Here is a 20,765-nt window from a genome sequence, read left to right on the forward strand (position 1 = left end):
GATCTCCTTGCTGTGCCCTGCCAGGCTCTGAGCTGCCCTCCTGGGTGCAAATCTGTGCCAGAGCCTCTGGGAGTTCCCTGAATGTCCCACAGGGAAGGGCAGAGCTGCCACAGCTGAGGAAATGCTGCTGGGTTTGCCCAGGGAGCCGTGAGTGTCCTTGGCACAAGGGGGTGCTGAGACCTTGCCCAGAGACCTTGAGAGAGGGTGAGACACTCAGGGATCCCTCTGCTCTGGGCAGGGTCTGGTTTATCCCAGGGTACCCGGGGAGTGTGATTGTGCTCTGATTGCAGCCAAAGGCTTTTCCACAGCAGGTAGAAGGGCGGTGTGTCCCAAATGTAGGGACAGTCTACAGGGAATGGCCCAGGTTTGGCTCCAAGCAGCCTCTCCTGACTTGTCACTGTCCTTTCTCCATGAACAGGTGCCCATGTGCAGCTGCAGCAAATGTCCAACAGCAGCTCCATCAGGCACTTCCTGCTGCTGGCATTGGCAGACACGCGGCAGCTGCAGCTCCTGCACTTCTGCCTCTTGCTGGGCATCTCCCTGGCTGCCCTCCTGGGCAACGGCCTCATCATCAGCGCCGTAGCCTGCGGCCACCACCTGCACACGCCCATGTTCTTCTTCCTGCTCAACCTGGCCCTCGCTGACCTGGGCTCCATCTGCACCACTGTCCCCAAAGCCATGCACAATTCCCTCTGGGACACCAGCAACATCTCCTACACAGCATGTGCTGCTCAGCTCTTTTTCTTTGTGTTCTTCATTGGAGCAGAGTTTTCTCTCCTGACCATCATGTGCTACGACCGCTACGTGTCCATCTGCAAACCCCTGCACTATGGGACCCTCCTGGGCAGCAGAGCTTGTGCCCACATGGCAGCAGCTGCCTGGGGCTGTGCCTTTCTCAATGCTCTCATGCACACGGCCAATACATTTTCCCTGCCCCTGTGCCATGGCAATGCCCTGGGCCAGTTCTTCTGTGAAATCCCACAGATCCTCAAGCTCTCCTGCTCAAAATCCTATATCAGGGAACTTGGGCTACTTGCTGTTGGTGTCTGTTTAGGACTTGGTTGTTTTGTGTTCATTGTTTTCTCCTATGTGCAGATCTTCAGGGCTGTGCTGAGGATCCCCTCTGAGCAGGGACGGCACAAAGCCTTTTCCACCTGCCTCCCTCACCTGGCTGTGGTCTCTCTCTTAGTCAGTACTAGCATATTTACCCACCTGAAGCCCCCCTCCATGTCCTCCCCATCCCTGGATCTGGCCCTGTCAGTTCTGTACTCGGTGTTGCCTCCAGCCCTGAACCCCCTCATCTACAGCCTGAGGAACCAGGAGCTCAAGGCTGCAGTGAGGAGACTGATGACTGGATGCTTTCAGGAACAATAAACTGCTGGCCAATTTCTGCAAATAACTTGTAATAAAAGTCGTCTTTGATACTCCTTGTTGGCTTCATTTTGGAGGTTCTTTCTCTTTTTATTATAGGTTTTTAATCTTGTCAACAAATAAATGTCATTCCTTGTGCCATTTCTCATTTTGTTTCCCTCCACCTATCCTGTGGCCACAGACTGTGTCAATCAGGGGCTGCACTTTCGGTGGCTTTAAAGGAACTAAAGGATCTCCCAGCAGAGTTTTCAGCAGAGATGCCCTTTTGTTGCCTTCTCTGGAGCTGCAGCAGCAATGTCTGTGTGCAGAGCTGTGGCAGATCAGTGCTGGCCCAGCAGCTGTGCCCAGCAGCAGCAGCAGCAGCAGCACTTGGTGTTGCCAGTGCTGCTGCCGTGGCCCTGCCCCGCTGCCCTGGTGGCCCTGGTGTTGCTGCAGGGCCTGAGTGCTCTCGGGGCCGGGCACAGCCCTGGGGGTGGCAGTGCCAGGGCTGCAGCAGGGACAGGCCATGGGCACTGCTGGGGCAGCGCTGACGCCTCAGGCCAGGCCCTGGGGGCTCCAGGCTCCTTGCCCAGGCTCTCTCAAGAACACGGCCAGGCCAAGGCTCAGCACAGAAACCCCCGTCAGCAGCCCCACGCTGGCCGTGGGCAGGCTGGGGGCAAACAGCATGGCTGGGGCTCTGCAAGGGCCCTGGGGCAGACGGCAAGGAGCAGCAGAGCAGGGGCTGATCCATGCCCAGTGCGCTGCACAGCCCAGGGCAGCGTCCCAGAGCGTCCTCATGCAGCTGCCAACAACATCCCCCCTCTGCAGCCCTGGCCTCTCCCCCAGCTCACACAGGTGCCCCATCCTTGCAGGCACAGACACGGCAGCACTGCCTCAGCAGCCCCTGGTTGCATTGCACACAGCAGGGCCAGCACCCCCATGCTGTTGCTGTGGGGACATGAACCTGAGGGAGCACAAATGCCATCAGCCCCTGGGGCCAGCAAGGCCTGGGGGACACCAGGGAAACCACTCAGCTTTGTCCCGGCCTCTGCAGTCAGCCAGAAAGTTTGTTCCCATCAGCTGGGAGTTTCCTGTGCCACTGCAGATGCTGTTGCTCAGAGCCAGGGCTGCCTGGCAGCCACCCCCAAACTGCCCTGAGAATTTCTTTGGCTTCACCTTTGCTTTCTTTAGTCCTCCTGCTACAAATTTCTTTCTCTTGCCCACCCCTGGGGCCCCAGATATGGACACAGACCCCGAGGTGCTGCCAGAGCAGTGCCCCCGAGCACAGTAGAAGAATCCCTGCCCTGCTCCTGCTGGCCACACCATTCCTGATCCAGGCCAGGAGCCATTGGCCTTCTTGGCCACCTGGGCTCACTGCTGCCTTATGTCCAGCCTGCTGTCCATCAGTCCCTGCAGGTCCCTTTCTGCCTGGCTGCTCTCCAGCCACTCTGTCCCCAGCCTGTAGAGCTGCAGGGCTTGTTGTGGCCAAAGTGCAGGACCCAGCACTTGGACTTGTTCAACCTCACCTTGTTGGATTTGGGCCCTGGATCCAGCCTGGCCAGGGCCCTGTGCAGAGCCCTCCTACCCTCCAGCACATCCACACTCACACCCAGCTTGGTGTCACCTCAGTTCCATGAGGCCCCTGAGTGTTCCAATGGTCTCCATGATTCCATGAGGCCTCCCAGTGTCACAATGTCCCTTTGATTCCATGGGATCCCTTGGTGTCACAAAGTCCTTTGGATCCTTGGGCCCTGCAGTGTCACAATGGCACCGTGGTCCCCCAAGGCCCTGCAGTGTCACAATGGATCCTTGGTTCCATGAGGTCTGGCAGTGCAGCAATGCTCTCCTTGGTTCCACAGTGTCACAATGGCCTCTTGGTCCCAAGGGCCACCACGGTGTCAAACATGTTTCCTTCATTCCAGGAGTCCCTGAGGAGCAGCCCTGGCCCCTTGGTTCCATGGGGCCCTGCAGTGTCACAATGGCCCCATCGTGACACCAGGTCCTGCTCTGTCACAATGCTCTGCATGGTTCCACAAGGCCCTGAAGGGTCACAGTGGCCTCTTGGTTCCAGGGGGCCTCAGAGTGCCACAATGAATTCCTTGGTGCTGCAGTGTCACAATGGAGCCCTGGTGACACAAGATCCTGCAGTGTCACCAGGGACCCTTGGTTCCATGGGGCACCACAGTGTCACAATTGTTCCCTCAGTTCCCAGAGTCCTTGCAATGGAGCAATGGCCCCTTGATTCCATTGTCCCCAGGCTCTCTCAAGGCTCTCCTTGGTTCCACAGTGGCACAATGGCCCCTTGGTTCCACAAGGCCCCGCAGTGTCACAGTGGCCTCTGTGGTTCCAGCAGGACCCAGACTGTCACCATGGTCTCCTTGCTTCCATCCAGCCCCACAGTGTCACCATGGCCCCTTGGCTCTGTGCTGCCATGTTGTACACAGTGTCACCATGGTCCTCTTGGTGCCACCAGGCCCCGCAGTGTCACAATGGCCCCTTGCTTCCCCAGGACCCTGAAGTGTCACAGTCATCAGAGAATCAACCAGGCTGGAAAAGACCTTGGAGAGCATCAAGTCCAACCTGGCACCCAACACCACCTTGTCACCCAGGCCATGGCACTTAGTGCCACATCCAGTCTTTCCTTAAACACCTCCAGGGATGGTGACTCACCCACGTCCCTGGGCAGCCCATTCCAATTCCCAATCACCCTTTGTGTGGAGAATATTTCCTAATGTCCAGCCTAAATGTCCCCTGATGCAGCTGAAGGCTGTGTCCTCTTGTCCTGTCAGTGTTCCCTGGGAAAAGAGCCTGACCCCCAGCTGGCTGCACCCTCCTGTCAGGGAGTTGTAGAGAGTGATGAGGTCTCCCCTGAGCCTCCTCTTCTCCAGGATAAACAACCCCAACTCCCTCAGCCACTCCTCACAGGACTTGTGCTCCAGACCCCTCACCAGCCTTGTTGCCCTTCTCTGGACACCCTCCAGTCCCTCCATGTCCTTCTTAGCTGGGGGGCCCAGAACTGGACACAGCACTCGAGGTGCTGCCCAACCAGTGCTGAGCACAGGGGAAGAATCCCTGCCCTGCTCCTGCTGGCCACACCATTCCTGATCCATAGGAGTGCCAGGGGTTGGATGACGGAAATGGTGGGGAGGGGATTGGGGACAAAGTCCGATTGATTTTCAGCCATGAACAGTCTTGATCTTCATATCTATTCTGACTGCATTAGAAGGTGCTGGTTTTCAATATCAATTGGACATTGCTGACCTCAATCTATAAACAGGAAAAGAAAACAGGACAAAACAGTTCTCTCTGCTTTTTTAGCAATATAGCAGATTCACTTTGAATACACTTGTGAAATTTGTCTAATTAAGCACAGAAGAATTGCAGACTTAGGGGCTTGTGAAATTTGTCTAATTAAGCACAGAAGAATTGCAGACTTAGGGGCATTATTCCGTGGGGCTTTTCTTGTTCAGGTGTTTTGAACAAATATTTATGAGCCTTTTCCAATGAATTCCTGAAAAGCTCAAGAAAGAAGAGGCCTCTGGAGCAGTAAAATTCATCATCATCTTCCGAGTGGCTGAGGATCCATGCCCATCAGAGCAGCAATGAACAGAAATGGGCACAGCTTTGTGGCTGCCCCAGCTTTGGCATGGGCCCTGGGCCTGGAGCAGGAGCAGCTCTTGAGGGCCCCAAGGCCGGGGCTCTTGTGCTGCCCTGGGCAGATGGGATGGCAGCAGGGGCTGCAGAGCTCTCAGCACCTCAGCCCAAGGGGAGCAGGGCAGCCAGGGAGCCTCCTTTGGCCTTGGCCAAGCACCTTCCCCCATGGCTGGGGCTGAGTCCTGTGGCAGCTGCAGCTGCTGCTGTGCCCTTGGCAGGGGCTGAGGCTGTGGGGCCAGTGGCCAGAGCAGCCTGGGCTGAGCAGAGCTGTGGGGCCAGAGCCGGCTGGGCTGGGCTCAGAGAGGCCCTTGGTGCTGCCCAGAGCTCAGGGCAGCTGGCAGAGCTTGCAGGGAGCTGGGCTGGGCTCAGAGAGCCTGGCCCAGAAACCATCAGTGTCCATCTCAGCCTGGCTGGGCGTGCAGGGACCAAGAAGAGCAGCCCAGGGTCTGCAAGTTCTCTGTGTGGGAGCTGAGCTTGTGGTCCCTGAGCCGTCCCTGATTCTGGGGCTGCACCTCCAGCTCCAGAGGAGATGTGACAGATGGGAGCAGACAGAAATAATTCCTGCTGGATTGTTTATTGTGTTTGCTTATACAGGTGACCTGCATCCATATACAGAGGGGGTGTTTTGTGTCAGATAACACTGGTAAAGTGGTAAGAATTATATTTTTAGGCGAAAATTATATTTCATGCATAATACACACTAAGCAAAAAAAGACACTTATGATCAGAATAGCATCTGGGTTTTTAAGTGCATGAGACTCATTGATGTTCCAGCAGTCAAACCTGTTCAAATATTTTCCTTAGAGCTTCCTTGAGATGAGAGGTGACCACCAGAGGCCAAGGCCAGCCAGAGCTCTCTCTCCTGGCAGCTTTTGTCTGGGAGAACCCTTGTATGTAGGCAATTTTTCTGAGTGAGTATCAGTTTTAACCATGGGCTCCTGGAAAGATGGAGAGCTCTTTTCAATGGGAAGGAAAGCACAGAGCCCCAGTTCTCCAGGGGTTGATGAGAGGCAGCCTTCAGCATTCCAAGATCAGCTGGGCCTTTCAAGTAGCCCCTGGGAGGCCAAAGCCAGCCAGATCTGTTCCATTTTCCCTTGGTTTCATGGCAATCTGCAGTGTCACAATGTTCCCCTCGCTTCTGAAGTGTCACAATGGCCCCGTGCTTTCATGAGGCCCTGCAGGGTCACATTGGCCCTTTGGTTCTGTGTGGCCCCACAGTCTCACAAGGGTCTCCATGAGTCCGTGGAGCCTTGCAATGCCACAATGCTCTCCGTGGATCCAGAGTAGGATCCCAAGGGACCTTTGGTTCTACAAAATGCAGCAATGGCCTCTTGGTTCCACAAAGTCCTGCTACTTCACACTGGCCCCTTGGGACCATGCAGCCCAACAGAGCCACAATGATGTCCTTGGTTCCATGAGGCCCCACAGTGTCACAATGGTCCCTTGGACTCATGGTACCCTGCAGGGTCACAATGGCTCCTTGGTTCCATGAGGCCCTGAAGTGTCACCATGGTTCCACAAAAAGGAAAGCATGGAGCCCCAGTGTTCCAGGGACTGATGAACAGCAGCCACTAGAGGCCAAGTCCAGCCAGATCTGTCTGTCCTTGCAGCTTTCATCTGGGAGCAACAAAATAAATATCTTGGATACCGTATCTCGGATATACAGAATTTTGGGGGCACAATCCCAATTTTAGCCATGAGTGCCTGGATGAGACATCCAGTCTTTTCCCATGGGAAGGAAAGCACAGTGCCCCAGTGTTTCCAGGGCAGAGTAGAGGCAACCTCCAGAGGCCATGGTGAGCCAGGCCTGTCTGTCCTGTCAGCTTTTGTCTGGGAGAAACCCTTGCACATAGGGAATTTTGGAGAAGCACCAATTTTGGCCATGGGTGCCTGGGCAGGAGAGATGGTTCTTTTTCATAGAAGGGAAAGCAGTGAGCCCTTTAAGGGCCACATGACAACAGACCCTCAACATGCTGAGGTCAGTTGAGCCAGTCAGGTCAAGCCAATCAGACCTGTTACCTGATCCCTTGGATCCACAAGGTCCTGCAGTGTAACAGTGGTGGTGTCAAATTGGATCCTTGGTACCATGGGGCCCCACTGAGTCACACTGGCCCCTTGTTTCCATGGGGCCCCACAGTGTCACTATTGTGCCCTTGGTTCCATGAGGCCCTGCAGTGCCACAATGGTCCCTTGGTTCCACATGGCCCCATGTGTCACAATGGCCTCCTTGGTTCCATGATGCCCTGTAGCACAGCAATGATCTCCTTGGTTCCATGATGCCCTGTAGCACAGCAATGGCCTCCTTGCTTCCACGGCGTCAGAATGGCCCCTTTGTTCCATGGAGCCCCATAGTGTCACTGTGGTCCCCTTGGTTCCATGAGGCCCTGCCGTGCTACAATGGCCCCTTGGTGACAATGGGTTCCAAAGGGTCATAATGTTCTCCGAGGTTCCATGAGGCCCTGCAATATCCCAATGGATCCTTGGTTCCAAGGGGGCCCGCAATGTCACAAGGCCACCTTAGTTCAACGAGGCTCTGCAGTGTTGTAGTGGCCCCTTGGTTCCCTGATGCAAAGCAGAATCAAAATGGTCCCTTGGTTCCATGGAGCACCACAGTGTCACTATGGTCCCATTTGTTCCACAGAGCTCTATAGTGTAACAATGGACCTTTGGTTCCATGAGGTTCCACTGCATCACAATAGACTTTGGTTCCATGAGGTTCCTCAGTGTCTCAATGGCCCCTTGGCTCCATGTGGCCCCACTGTGTCACAGTGGCAGGTGGTTCCATGAGGCCCCACAGTGTCAAAATGGTCTCCTTGGTTCTGTGAAACCTTACAGAACCACAGTGAACCCTTGGTTCCAAGCAGCCCTGCTGTGCCACAATGGAATTTGATTCCATGAGCTTTCACATTGTCAACAATGATCTGAGTTCCCCAATGTTACCATGGACCCCTTGTTCCATGAGGTTCCAAGTGTCACAGCTGGATCCTTGGTTCTGTCAGCCTCTGCTGTCACCAAATGGCCAAAATATCAGAATAAGACTCCTTAGCACTAACTTTGTGTTTGAGAGAAAATCATTTATTCAGGCCTGAGGTCCAGTGAGTGGACACATGATTCTACAAGTGTATAGCTTATATACAGTCACTATGTGTATATTAAAATGTACCCATTTCCATAAAACCCACCCCAAGTTTCCAGATTCAGCTCATGCTTTTTCTATCACTGCATTCTTGAGCCAGATGTCTTCATCTTCTCTTCCACCCATTCTTGCTGGGAAAGCAGCCCCTGCATGCCTGGTTTCTCTGTGAAAGTTCACAGGCACAGAAAAAATTGAATTAACCCTTTTGATATCAAGGCCAAGGCTTTGTGTGGGCAGGCAGAGGCAGGTAGGAGGCAGAGCTGTCAGCAAAGGAAGGGCCCAGCCAGGTGGGGCAGCCGGGGGATGCCCACAGCCTGCAGGGACAGAGGCGCAGGGCAGGGACACCGTAGGACAGCCTGGGCTGCACAGGGCACAGGGATGGGCAGCAGCTGCAAGACAGCCCTGACAGAGCCAACTTGGGCAGCACTTTGGCCATGGCAGACACAAAGAGCACCAAAGCCCCAGAGGGTCATTACAGTCCTTGTGCTGTGCCTGTGCTGCTGAGCTGGGCCGGGCTCCTGGCCCAGAGGCAGCTCCTGGCAAGGGCAGCAGAGCTGCAGAGAGACAGCTCTGGCCAGGAGCAGCTCCTGGGCACAGCCCAGCAGGGCTGGGGCACTGCCAGGGCCCCTCAGGGACACCAGCAGGGCACAGAGAAAGCTCCCAGGGGCTCAGCACTGGCAGGGGCTGTGGCATGTCCCAGAGGGGGCTGTGTCACAGCAACTCCTCTGTGCCTGTGTCACGGAGGCACAGAGCAGCTGTGATGTCAGCAAGGGGCTGTGTGACAGCACAGAATGGGCTGTGTGAGGTCACAGATTGGGCTATGACATGACAGAGTTTGTTGTGTGTGGTCACTGAGCAGCTACAGCATCATAGAGGGAACTGTATGACATCATAGAGGGGTTCTGTGACATCACAGAGCAGGCTGTGACATCATGGCATGGCTGTATGGTATCATAGAGCTAGCTGTGAGGTCAAAGTGTGTACTGTGACCTTACAAAGTGGCAATATGACATCACAGAGAGGGTTTTGTGACATCACTGAGAGGGTTGTGACATCACACATCTGTCTGTGACATCATAGTGTAGGGTGTGAGGCCATAGAGCAGATCCTGCATTCATAGAGGGTGGCTCTGTGACATCAGAGAGAGGGTTGTGACATCACTGGCTGGCTGTGTAACATCATAGAGCAGGCTATGACATCACAGAACAGATTGTGGAATCACAGGGTGACTTTCTGACATCACAGAGTCTTCTGTGACATCACAGTGCAGCTGCATGACATTCCAGGGTGACATCCCAGAGTTGGCTCTGTGACATCAAAGGTTGCTGTGTGACGTCACAGATGGCTGTGTGACATCACAGTAGCTATGTGATATCACAGGGGCTGTGTGACATCACAGGGGCTGTGTGACATCACAGAGATGGCTTTGTGACATCACAGGGGCTGTGTGAGGTCACTGGGGAGGTCACTCTGCCCCGGCCCCCCTCACAGTTCCCCTCAGAGCAGTCCAACCCTGCTCGTGCACAGCGGGGTCCCCTGTCCCCCCGGGTCCCCCCGCCCCCGGCGCCGCAGCCTCCCCCAGAGGATGTTCCACGAGATCGACCCCAGAGCCTGACACGGGGACGGGGGGCCGGGGCCCTGGGAGTGACACAGGGGGACAGGGACCCCCCAGCAGCGTCCCCGTGTCCCCCAGGGCCAGAGCCTGGGCCAGGGCTCCTTCACCCTGGTACCAACGAGGCCTTGAGAGCGCTGAAAAAATCCCCAGCAAGGGATCAGCAAAAACCAGATTTAATATTAAGGGACAGCAGCACAAAGTTCCTTGGCAAGAGTCACTGTGCTCCTGACTGGACACTTCAGGCACACCAAGGAAATAAAGCAACAACAAAACCAAACCACATCCAGGCAATCAAACCAGAAATGAACGGAGAACTGTCCCTCTGTGTTTGTGTATGACAAAAGGAGAGTGAGGGCAAGGATAAAAGGAATACGGTTTAAAAGCTTAAAAGAGCTCAAACTCAACAGGACTTAACTGATACTTTAACCTTAACTGATACCTTCAACTTCACAATTTAGCCAATGAACAGCACTTAACAGTACTTAACCTAACTTACAACCTATGACTTAATGATTTAACAGTGCAATTATACGTAACAACATTTTACTTAGCCAATAACTTTTATTAAACATAACAGCTTAGAAAAGGAAAAACTCTTAGCAGCATTTAACTTTGCTTAGACCTCATGACTTAATCTCACTTACAGGCCTGACTGACTCAGCTATCCAAGGCACTCTAGCCCCTCAGAGAGCAGCATTTCTGCCACATTTCCCCAGCACAGGCACTCCTGTGTGCACACAGACACAAAGAGTCAGTGCAAGGCACCTGGCAGAAATTCCCCTGAGGGCAGGAAATGCTCCCTGTGGATCCTTTGGCATCTCCCCAGCAAGTGAAGGGTTGAGCCTGGAGGAGTGGGGGGATCGGCCCAGGCTCCATCGTTGTTGGGGATCCCCGAGTGCAGCAAACGGGAGAGTTCCCGGCTGGGAGAGGCCCCACTCAGAGGGAGTCGCTGGCCCAGGAGAGCTCCAAGGGCTCCTTTTGGAGTGCTGTTTGCAGGGCCCCAAGAGAGGGGCTTCAGTGCCAGCAATGGTTCATCCTGGCCACACTTGGCATCAACAGCTTTCTCTGGCAGTGTGAGAACAGGGATGTTGTGCCACTGAGGGAACAAAACCAGTTCCCAGGGCTGCTCCTACAGAAAGCAGGAGCTGGTTGGGCAGCAGCAGTGCCTAGAGCAGACAGTGTTTGTGATGAGCTGCAGAGGAGCTGAGCCCAGGGGCTGTTGGCCAAGGCCGAGCCCCAAGGAGCATTTCTCAGCTGGCAGGGCGGGCTGAGAAGGGGAGGGGGGAATGCAGCAGCACAGGGCCCATGGAACCAAGGGACCATTGTGACACTGTGGGGCCCTGTGACACCAAGGGACCATTATGACACTGTGGGGCCTCATGGAATCATGGAGAGCACTGTGACATTGCTGGGCCTCATGGAACCAAGGGGGCCGTACTGACGCTGTGGGGCTCAAAGGAATGTAGGGATCATTGTGACACTGAGAGGCCCCATCAAACCAAGGGTCCATTGTGACACTGTGAGACCCCATGGTCTCATAATGGGGCCAAAGGTCCATTGTGTCATTGCAAGGCCTCATGGAACCATGGAGACACCATCAGGACAATTTACAGCCTCATGGAACCAGTGAGACCATTGTGACCCTGGGGGTCCCCACAGAACCAAGAGGACCATTGTGATACTGTGGGGCCTCATGAAACCAAAATGCCTTTGTGACACTGCAGGGCTGCATGGTACCGGAGGTCCATTGTGACATTGTGGAACCTCGTGTCATCAGGGGTCCATTGTGACACTGTAGAGGCAAAGGAGACCATTGTGACATGGCAAGGCTGCATGGAAACTTGGGACCACGGTGACATTGTGGAACCCCATTCAACCAAGGGTTCATTGTGACACTGCAGGGCTACATGGAACCAAAGCTCCAGGGTGACACAGAGGGGCCTCCAGTCATCAATGGTCCATTGTGACACTGGGGACCATTGTCACAATGGACACAAACCCCCAGGGTCAAAAGGTCCATTGTGACATTGCAGGGCTCATGGAACAGAGGAATCCCATGTCGTTGTGGGGCCTGTGGAACTGTGGAGACCATTGTGACACAGCAAGGCGTTGTGGAATAAGTGGGACCATTGTGAAACTGCAGGGCCTTCTGGAACCTTGGGGCCAGTGTGACATTGTGGGACCCCATCAAACCAAGGGTCCATTGTGATATTGCAGGACTTTGCCATTGTGACACTGCCGGACACTGGACCCCATAGAAACAAGTCACCATTGTGGCACTGTGGGGCCCACAAAACCAAGGGAGCACAGAACAGGTGTGGCTGCTTTGGCCTCCCATGGGCTGCCTGACTGGTCCAGCTGACATTGGCATGTTGAGGGTCTCTTCTCATCTGCTGTTGAAGCACTGGGGCTCCGTGCTTTCCTTCCTATGGAAAAGAACTGTCCTTCTCCAGGCACCCTGGCCAGATTTGAGATTTCACTTCCAAATTCCCTTATATCCAGGGACTATTCCAATAGGAATATTGTCAGGACAGGTCTGGCTGGCAACAGTTTCACAATGGTCACCTCTCATCTGTCCCCAAAAACACTGGGGAAGGCTCCGTGCTTTCCTTCCTATGGGAAAGAACTGTCCTGCTTCTCCAGGTGCCCATGGCTGAGACTGAGTTTCCACCTTCAAAATTCCCTTAATTGAAAGACTGGTCCAATACAAAATCTGCAATTCTTCAGAAGTCTGCCTGGCCATGGCCTACTTAGGCTCTCACTTGCCTTCCAAACACTGGGGCTCTGTACTTTCCTTCCTATGGAAAAGAACTGTCCTTCTTGTCCCAGTGCCCGTGGCCAGAATGGAATTCCACCTCCAACATTGCCTTATTGTGAGAGACTGGAGGAGATTGTTGGCTCAAAACATTTTATGTGTAGGGGAGGAAGGGGTAGGTTCAGCCTTGCCCTGCCCTGGAACCCCAATCCCCCCAGAGCCTCTATCCCAGCCCAGCAGTGGCTGCCAGTCCCTGGCACAGCACAGGCAATGCTCCACAGCCACCTCTGCAGCCCCAGCCCAGCTCCTGAGGGACCAAATGAGCCCAAGTCCCACCTGGGGGAAAGGCCCAGCAAGACCAAGGGGTATTGAAGGCTGACCACAAGGCAAGAGCACATCTTGCCCCTACCTCCTCTTGGAATTTCCATTGGAACACTGCTGGAATCCAGGAGTTGGTAGCTGTGTGTGTGCTTCTCTGAATCTTATTTGTCTTTTTCTTATTCCCTCTTCTTGCAAAACTTGAGTAACTTAAAATAGAACAGGCTTAGAGTTTGTGAAGTTGAATGAGCAAAGTTAATGTTTTGAGAAGTGTTTCTTGTTGATTGAATGTTGTATTAAACCTTTGGCCAAAGTTTCTCTGATATTCTAAAGTTGCCAGTAAAGTTCCTATTTTGTTGTTTTGGGCACCTGAGAATCTCTTGCTGATATTTCTCCAGTGCGTCCAACTCAGTGTACACAACCAATTGTAATTCCTTTTAAATGTCTCCTTGAGAGAGTTATTTTAGGGATGGGGGTCAGGGCTTGTCTGCGCTGCTTGGCCCAGCCCAGGCAGGGCTTTCCCAGCCACATTCCACACTCCATTGCCCAGCTGGAGCCGCTGGTGCCTCTGAGTTGTGCTGCCCCAGCCCCAGGGACGCTCTCCTTGTCTGCCCATTCCCCCACGGTCTCTGGGCAGGGATGGCCTCACTGGGGGCTGCTGATATCCTCAGCAACTTGGAGGCTGCTGCTGAATTTCACTGCTCCAGAGGCTTGTTCAGCCTTCAGCTCTTCAGTGCAGGAATTCAGTGTCCCACGGCTCATGAACATTCAGAACACCTGAACAAGCCAAGCCTCTGGGAATAAATTAAGTATTCAAATCTTTTGTGTTTAATTTGACAGACTTCAGTAGTGTCTTCAAAGTGAATGCATTATATTTTAAAAGACAGTGAGAAAAGATTTTTCAGGTCCTGTTAAGGATTTTTTCCTATTCATAAATCGATATGTGCAATCTCCAATTGACACTGAATCCAAGTACCTCCTTGTGCAGTTGGAATAGATATGAAAATCAAGACCCTTCATGGCTGACAATCAATCAGACTCTGTCCCTACCCCCACCCCACCATTTCCCCCATCCAAGCCCTGGCACTCAGAGCAGCCTTGTGCAAATCTGAGCTCCCTCCAGCCCAGGCTGCACCTGCAGCTTTCAGCTCCTCGGCTCCAACTCCCACCTGCTTTCCTTGGAGAAGGAGCTGCCCGAGACACAGAGGGATGTTCATTTCTTGTCAGCCAACAAAGCCAAGGGAAGGCACAGCTCCATCAAATGCAAAAGTCATTCTTCTCCCTGGCCCTGCCCTGCCCCTGATCCCCACAGCCTGTCCTGTTTCCTTCATCCCTCTTTCACCAGGGACTTTCAGGGACAAGGGAGCTCTGCTCTGGGGATGGAGGGAGGTGCAAGTGCCACCACTGGAGCAGGAACCACAACTCATCAGGTTTGTGTCCTTTGGGGGTCAGGAACTGCTGAGACTCAGAGGCACAGAAAGTTTCTCTTCATGGCCAACAGACCATAGTTGAAGAGGACACAATTTAATAACAATCTCGCTCTTCCCTGAGCTAAGTGCAATGTCCCAGCAGCATCTGATGAGTCCACCACCCACAAGTGGTTTCCATCCTAAAAGTAGTTTTAGACAAATGTCGTTCTGTGATAGATATAAAAACAACTAGGTTCTTATATCCAGATGCTCGTCCTGGAGTGGGTGCAAAACAGCTCCAACAATTCCTGATTTGCAAAGCTGTCAGTGGTGGATGGAGAAGGGAGGTCAGGCTGCTCTGGTCTTGAGGAAATGCTGAAACCAGCCTGACTCATTTCATCTCCTCCTGTCCTGGCTGATCTCCCCTCTTTCCCCTTCCACCCATTGGCTTTTGTCTCCCACCAGGCCCCCGGTGAAGAGCCTGGCTCTGTGTTCTCCATCCCCTCCTCGCTGGCACTGCCAGGCTGGGATGAGGAGCCCCTCAGCCTTCCCTGCTCTGGGCTGGACAAGCCCAGCTCCCTCAGCCTCTGCTCACAGCCCAGGGGCTCCAGCCCCACCTTGGAGGCCCTTCCCAGACCCTGCTCCAGCTGCCAGACATCTTTCCTGCCCTGGGCAACCCAACCCAGGCCACACTAACCTGGATAATGCCCGTCCTTGATGTCCTGGTCACACAGCCCTGGCCCCTTGTCCCCATGTCAGGCTCTGGGGTGGATCCTGTGGAACATCCTTTGGTGGAGGCTGTGGCTCCAGGTGGGCCGGGGGGATCCCGGGGGACAGGGACCCCGCTGGGCATGGACAGCATTGGACTTGTTGGGAGAAACTGTGAGGGGGAGCTGGGGCCGAGTGACCAACCCAGTGACCTGACACAGCCCTGCTGGGATGGCACACAGCCCCTCTGGGATGTCACACAGCCCCTCTGGGATGTCACAACCTGCTCTGTGAGCTCACAGCCCCTTCTCTAATGTCACACAGCTGGTTTCTGATGTCACAGCCTGCTCTGTGATGTCACAGAGGCAGTCAATGATGTCATAGATCTCGATGACCTCACATTTCCCACTCTGTGATGTCATATCCCACTCTGTGACCTCATATTACCAGATGATCAATTGCCTACACCAGGTGAGCTGACACCTGGAGCTTGTTCTCCACATCCCCAGGCCTATGGAAACCACACAAGGCCCATTGTGTCAGAAGGGGAACTGGAAGTTCAGCAGCCTCAGTGTCCTGCCAGCTCAGCCAGACCCACTGGAACAGTGGGGTCCACGACCACCTGGGACAACCAGAGAGACCCCCAGGACAGAAGAACACATGGGTAAAGGGGAGGGGAAATATGTCAATGATTTTGGGGAAATGATTATCATATGTATGTTTAGTCCAGGACAATCAATGAATATGTGTGCAAAATACAGAATATAAACAGAAATTTTCCTGTACTCAGCCTGCACGGCTTTGGGAGGAGCTCTCCCCCGTGCAAGCCGCTGAATAAAGAATGCTGCTTCTTAGTGCTACACTGGGGTTAAGGAGTTTCCTGTTTTACTGAATTTTTGGTAACACTCCCACTGCCAAGGAAAGCTCTGTCTGCTGCTGTTCACAGACAGAGAAGGGCTGGGGGCAGATGTGGGGCTCAGAGGCTGCCTGGGGCACAGTGACCATGAAATAATCAAGTTTTCAATGTTCTGTGAAAGAAGGAGGGGCAGCAACAAAACTTCTACACTGGAATTAGGAAGGGCAGACTTTGGCCTGTTCAGGATGCAGACCTGGGGAGTACCAAATTGGGTACTGATTTTTTAAGGGAAACAGCCCTTAAAAACAAGGAGGGTTGGGAAGGGTGGACACATTTCAAGAAAGTAATCTTAAGGGGGAAGAGCAGCCTGTCCCAGTGTGGCAAAAGATGAGCTGGTAAGGAAAATGACTGGCCTGGCAGGGCATGGAGCTTTTGTGGGAAAAGGGGAAAATGGACTGACAACTCAGGAAGTGTTTAAGGATGTCATTAGGTTATGCAGAAAGAAAAGTTGAGAGTTGAAAACTCCATCAGAACTTAACCTATCAGCTTCTGTAAAAAAATAAAATTCTTTTTATAAAAAAATTTAATAGCAAAAGGAGGGAGAAGGAGAACCTCTACTGTTCATTGGATGCAGTGGGGAATACAGTAACTAAAGATAAGGCAAAGGCTGAGCTACTTAACACCTTGTTTCTCTCACTTTTCAATATTAGGACAGGCTGTCCTCAGGACAAGTGTTCTCCTGAGCTGGTAGATGGGCACAGGGAGCAGAACAGCCCCCTGGAATCCAGGAGGAAGCAGCTGCTGACCTGCTGAGCCACTCAGATGCTCACAGGTGTATGGGATCGGATGGGATCCATCCCAGGGGGATGAGGGAGCTGTGGATGAGCTCCCCAAGCTGCTCTCCATCATTTACCATCAGTCCTGGCTCAGCAGGGAGGTCCCAGAGCACTGGAGGTGCCAGGGTGAGCCCATCCCCAGGAAGGGCTGGAAGGAGGAGCTGGGGAACTCCAGGCCTGTCAGCCTGACCTGGGTGCCTGGCAAGGTTATGGAACAGATCACCTTGAGTGCCATCACAGGGCACCCACAGGATGGCCCAGGGATCAGAGCCAGCCAGCGTGGATTTAGGGGTGGCAGGTCCTGCCTGGCCAACCTGGTCTCCTTTTATGCCCAGGTGACCCACCTGTGGATGTGGGAAAGGCTGTGGATGTTGTGTGCCTGGACTCCAGCAGAGCCTTTGACTCTGTCTCTGACAGCATTCCCTGGAAAAGCTGCAGCCCACGGCTTGGGCAGGTTCCCTCCTGGCTGGGAGATTTAAGAGCTGGCTGGAGGCTGGGCCCAGAGAGGGGTGGGGATGGTGCTGCACCCAGCTGGTGTCCAGGCACTGGTGCTGTCCCCAGGGATCTGTGCTGGGCCCAGTCCTGTTTAATATCTTCACTGATGACCTGGGTGAGGGGATCGAGTCCAGCATTCACAAATTGCAGATGGCACCAAGCTGGGTGTGAGTGTGGATCTGCTGGAGGGCAGGACAAGAAGACCCAGCCTTAAGCTGCACCAGGGGAGGCTCAGGCTGGACAATAGGAAGGAGTTCTTCACAGAAAGGGTGAGTGGGAACTGGAATGGGCTGGCCAGGGGGGAGGTGGCAGAGTCACTGTCCCTCTGCAGTGGCACTCAGTGGCATGGTCTGGGTGACAAGGCAGTATTAGGGCATTGGTTGGACTTGATGATCCCAAAGGTCTTTTCCAGCCTATTTGATTCTGTCATTCTGTGATGACTGGGACACTCTGGGGCCATTGTGACACTGCAGGGCCTTGTGGAACTAAGAGGACCTGGGTGACACCGTGCAGCCCCACAGAACCAGGGCTCCATGGTGGTGCTCCGGGGCCAAATGGACCCAGGGAGTGCCCCGTGACACTCTGGGCCCTTGTGGAACCACAGAGGCCATTGTGACACTGCAGGGCCTCGTGTAACCAAGGGGTTTCACCATTTTGACACTGCAAAACCAAGGGGACCATTGGGAGACTGCAGGGCCCAGTGGAACCAAGGGGCCATTCTGACACTGCAGGGCCTCATGGCACCAAGGGGACATTGTGACACTGCAGGATCCTGTGTAACCAAGGGGCCACAGTGACACGATGGGGCCTCAAGGGATCTGGAATAATGCTGTGACACTGTGTGGCCTTGTGGAAACAAGGAGTCCATTGTGACACTGAGGGGACTTGTGGAACCACAGAGACCATGGTGACAGTGTGGGACCTCATGTGGCCATTGGGCCATTGTGACACCCTGGGCCTCCATGGAACCAAGGGGCCACTGTGGAACTGCAGCACCAGCGAGAACATTGTGACACTGTGAAGCCTCACAGAAGCAAAAAGTCCCTTGTCACATTTTGGGGCCCCATGGAACCAAATAGAACATTTCTGCTTTGCATCGTCTCATGGAACCAAGGGGACCAGTTTAACAGTGCAGGGCCTGGTGTAACCAAAGGACCATTGTGACCCTGAGGGGCCCCTTGGAAACAAGGACATCTTTGCAGATTTCACCAAGCTGGGTGTGAGTGTGGATCTGCTGGAGGATAGGAGGGCTCTGCACAGGGACCTGGACAGGCTGGATCCAGGGGATGAATCCAACAAGGTGAGGTTTAACAAGTCCAAGTGCCAGGCCCTGATATTTGGCCCCAGTGCTACAGGCTGGGGACAGAGTGGCTGGAGAGCAGCCAGGCAGAAAGGGACCTGCAGGGACTGATGGACAGCAGGCTGGACATGAGGCAGCAGTGTGCCCAGGTGGCCAAGAAGGCCAATGGCTCCTGGCCTGGATCAGGAATGGTGTGGCCAGCAGGAGCAGAGCTGCTGTGCCAGCACTGATCTGCCCCAGCTCTGCACACAGACATTGCTGCTGCAGCTCCAGAGAAGGCAACAAAAGGGCATCTCTGCAGAAAACTTTGTTGGGAGATCCTTTCGTTCCTTTAAAGCCACTGAGAGCACAGCTCCTCCTTGAAACAGTCTGTGGCCACAGGGAAGATGGAGAGACACAAAATGAGAAATGGCACAAGGAATGACATTTATTTGTTGACAATATAAAAAAAAGTAAAACAAAGGAAAAGAGCCTCCAAAAGGAAACCAGCAAGAAGTTTCAAAGATGACTTTTATTACAAGTGATTTGCAGAAATTGGCCAGCAGTTTAATGTTCCTGAAACCATCTAGTCCTTAGTGTCCATACTGCAGCCTTGAGCTCCTGGTTCCTCAGGCTGTAGATGAGGGGGTTCAGGGCTGGAGGCACCACTGAATACAGAACTGACAGTGCCAGATCCAGGGAGGGGGATGAGATGGAGGGGGGCTTCAGGTAAGCAAATGTGGCAGTGCTGAGGAACAGGGAGACCACGGCCAGGTGAGGGAGGCAGGTGGAAAAGGCTTTGTGCCGTCCCTGCTCAGAGGGGATCCTCAGCACAGCCCTGAAGATCTGCACATAGGAGAAAACAATGAACACAAAACAACCAAAACTTAAACAGCAACTAACAACAATGAGCCCCAGTTCTCTCAAGTTGGACTGTGAGCAAGAGAGCTTGAGGATCTGTGGGATTTCACAGAAGAACTGGCCCAGGGCATTGCCATGGCACAGGGGCAGGGAAAATGTATTGGCCGTGTGCAGCAGTGAATAGAGAAAGGCACTGGCCCAGGCAGCTGCTGCCATGTGGGCACAAGCTCTGCTGCCCAGGAGGGTCCCGTAGTGCAGGGGTTTGCAGATGGACACGTAGCGGTCGTAGCACATGATGGTCAGGAGAGAAACCTCTGCTCCAATGAAGAACACAAAGAAAAAGAGCTGAGCAGCACATGCTGTGTAGGAGATGTTGCTGGTGTCCCAGAGGGAATTGTGCATGGCTTTGGGGACAGTGGTGCAGATGGAGCCCAGGTCAGCGAGGGCCAGGTTGAGCAGGAAGAAGAACATGGGCGTGTGCAGGTGGTGGCCGCAGGCTACGGCGCTGATGATGAGGCCGTTGCCCAGGAGGGCAGCCAGGGAGATGCCCAGCAAGAGGCAGAAGTGCAGGAGCTGCAGCTGCCGCGTGTCTGCCAATGCCAGCAGGAGGAATTGCCTGATGGAGCTGCTGTTGGACATTTGCTGGGGCTGCACATGGGCACCTGTTCATGGAGAAAGGACAGTGACAAGTCAGGAGAGGCTGCTTTGGGCCAAACCTGGGCCATTCCCTCCAGACTGCCCCGCTGGGACTCACCCAGCCTTGCTCGTGCTCTGGGAAAACCTTCACCCAGGTCCCTGCCTGAGCTCCAGTTGTGCTGGCTGAGTGTGCCAGGAGCAGCCAGGCCTGTGCATGGGGGCTCTTGAGGAGCCATCCCTGCCATGCTGCCCTGAGTTTTGTGGCCATGGGGCAGATGGACAATGCTGGATATCCAGGATTTGTCAGGGGAATCACTCCTAATGCAGACAGGCTGGGTAGCATCTGAACTCCCACTTTTAAAGGAGGGCAGGAATGGATTTTAGGAATTTTTTTCCTATCCACACATCATTCCTGGCTCTCTGAGGTCACAAATCCCCAGCATTTCTGCTGCACTTAGAGTTTGCCACTGAGAGATGGGAGAGGCAGAGGATTCCCCGTGGCTGAGGGAAGGTGAGGGGCTGGATGGGCTTGTTCCCAGCTGCCCTGGCTTTGCACCTTTGGCTGCAGTCAGAGCACAATCACACTCCTGGATCACCCTGGGATACTCCAAGAGGCTGGAACTCCAAGAGATCCAGGCACAAATCTGCACCCAGGAGGGCAGCTCAGAGCCTGGCAGGGCACAGCAAGGAGATCCCTGGCTGTGCCCATGATGGGATCTCAGGGAGGGGGCTCAGCTCATTCCCCTTTGCCATGGACTGCTTTGCCCACAGCCCCACAGGTGCCAGGGAAGCTTGGACACCCCATTCCCATGGACAGCCCTGCCTGGCAGGAATGCCAAGGGCAGTGCCTGACTCAG

The 20,765-nt window shown here is 54.0% G+C and overlaps 2 protein-coding genes across 2 annotated transcripts; one reads left to right on the forward strand and one right to left on the reverse strand.

Moving 5' to 3' along the window:
* Positions 1–441: 441 nt before the first annotated feature.
* Positions 442–1,374, forward strand: LOC139603985 (olfactory receptor 14J1-like). Its single transcript, XM_071454985.1, has one exon. It carries the CDS (start codon positions 442–444, stop codon positions 1,372–1,374), a length of 933 nt encoding a protein of 310 aa, XP_071311086.1.
* Positions 1,375–18,978: 17,604 nt separating this feature from the next.
* On the reverse strand, positions 18,979–19,958 carry LOC139603998 (olfactory receptor 14J1-like). Its single transcript, XM_071454998.1, has one exon. It carries the CDS (start codon positions 19,909–19,911, stop codon positions 18,979–18,981), a length of 933 nt encoding a protein of 310 aa, XP_071311099.1. The 5' UTR covers positions 19,912–19,958.
* Between the last annotated feature and the right edge of the window lie 807 nt (positions 19,959–20,765).

This window comes from Agelaius tricolor, unplaced genomic scaffold (assembly GCF_023055355.1).
Source record: "Agelaius tricolor isolate 1412-34295 unplaced genomic scaffold, bAgeTri1.0.p SCAF_43, whole genome shotgun sequence".
Classification (NCBI taxonomy): Eukaryota; Metazoa; Chordata; class Aves; order Passeriformes; family Icteridae; genus Agelaius; species Agelaius tricolor.

Coding starts and splice junctions, on each gene's coding strand:
- LOC139603985 (XM_071454985.1), top strand. CDS start 442: ATGTCCAACAGCAGCTCCATCAGGCACTTCCTGCTGCTGGCATTGGCA.
- LOC139603998 (XM_071454998.1), bottom strand. CDS start 19,911: ATGTCCAACAGCAGCTCCATCAGGCAATTCCTCCTGCTGGCATTGGCA.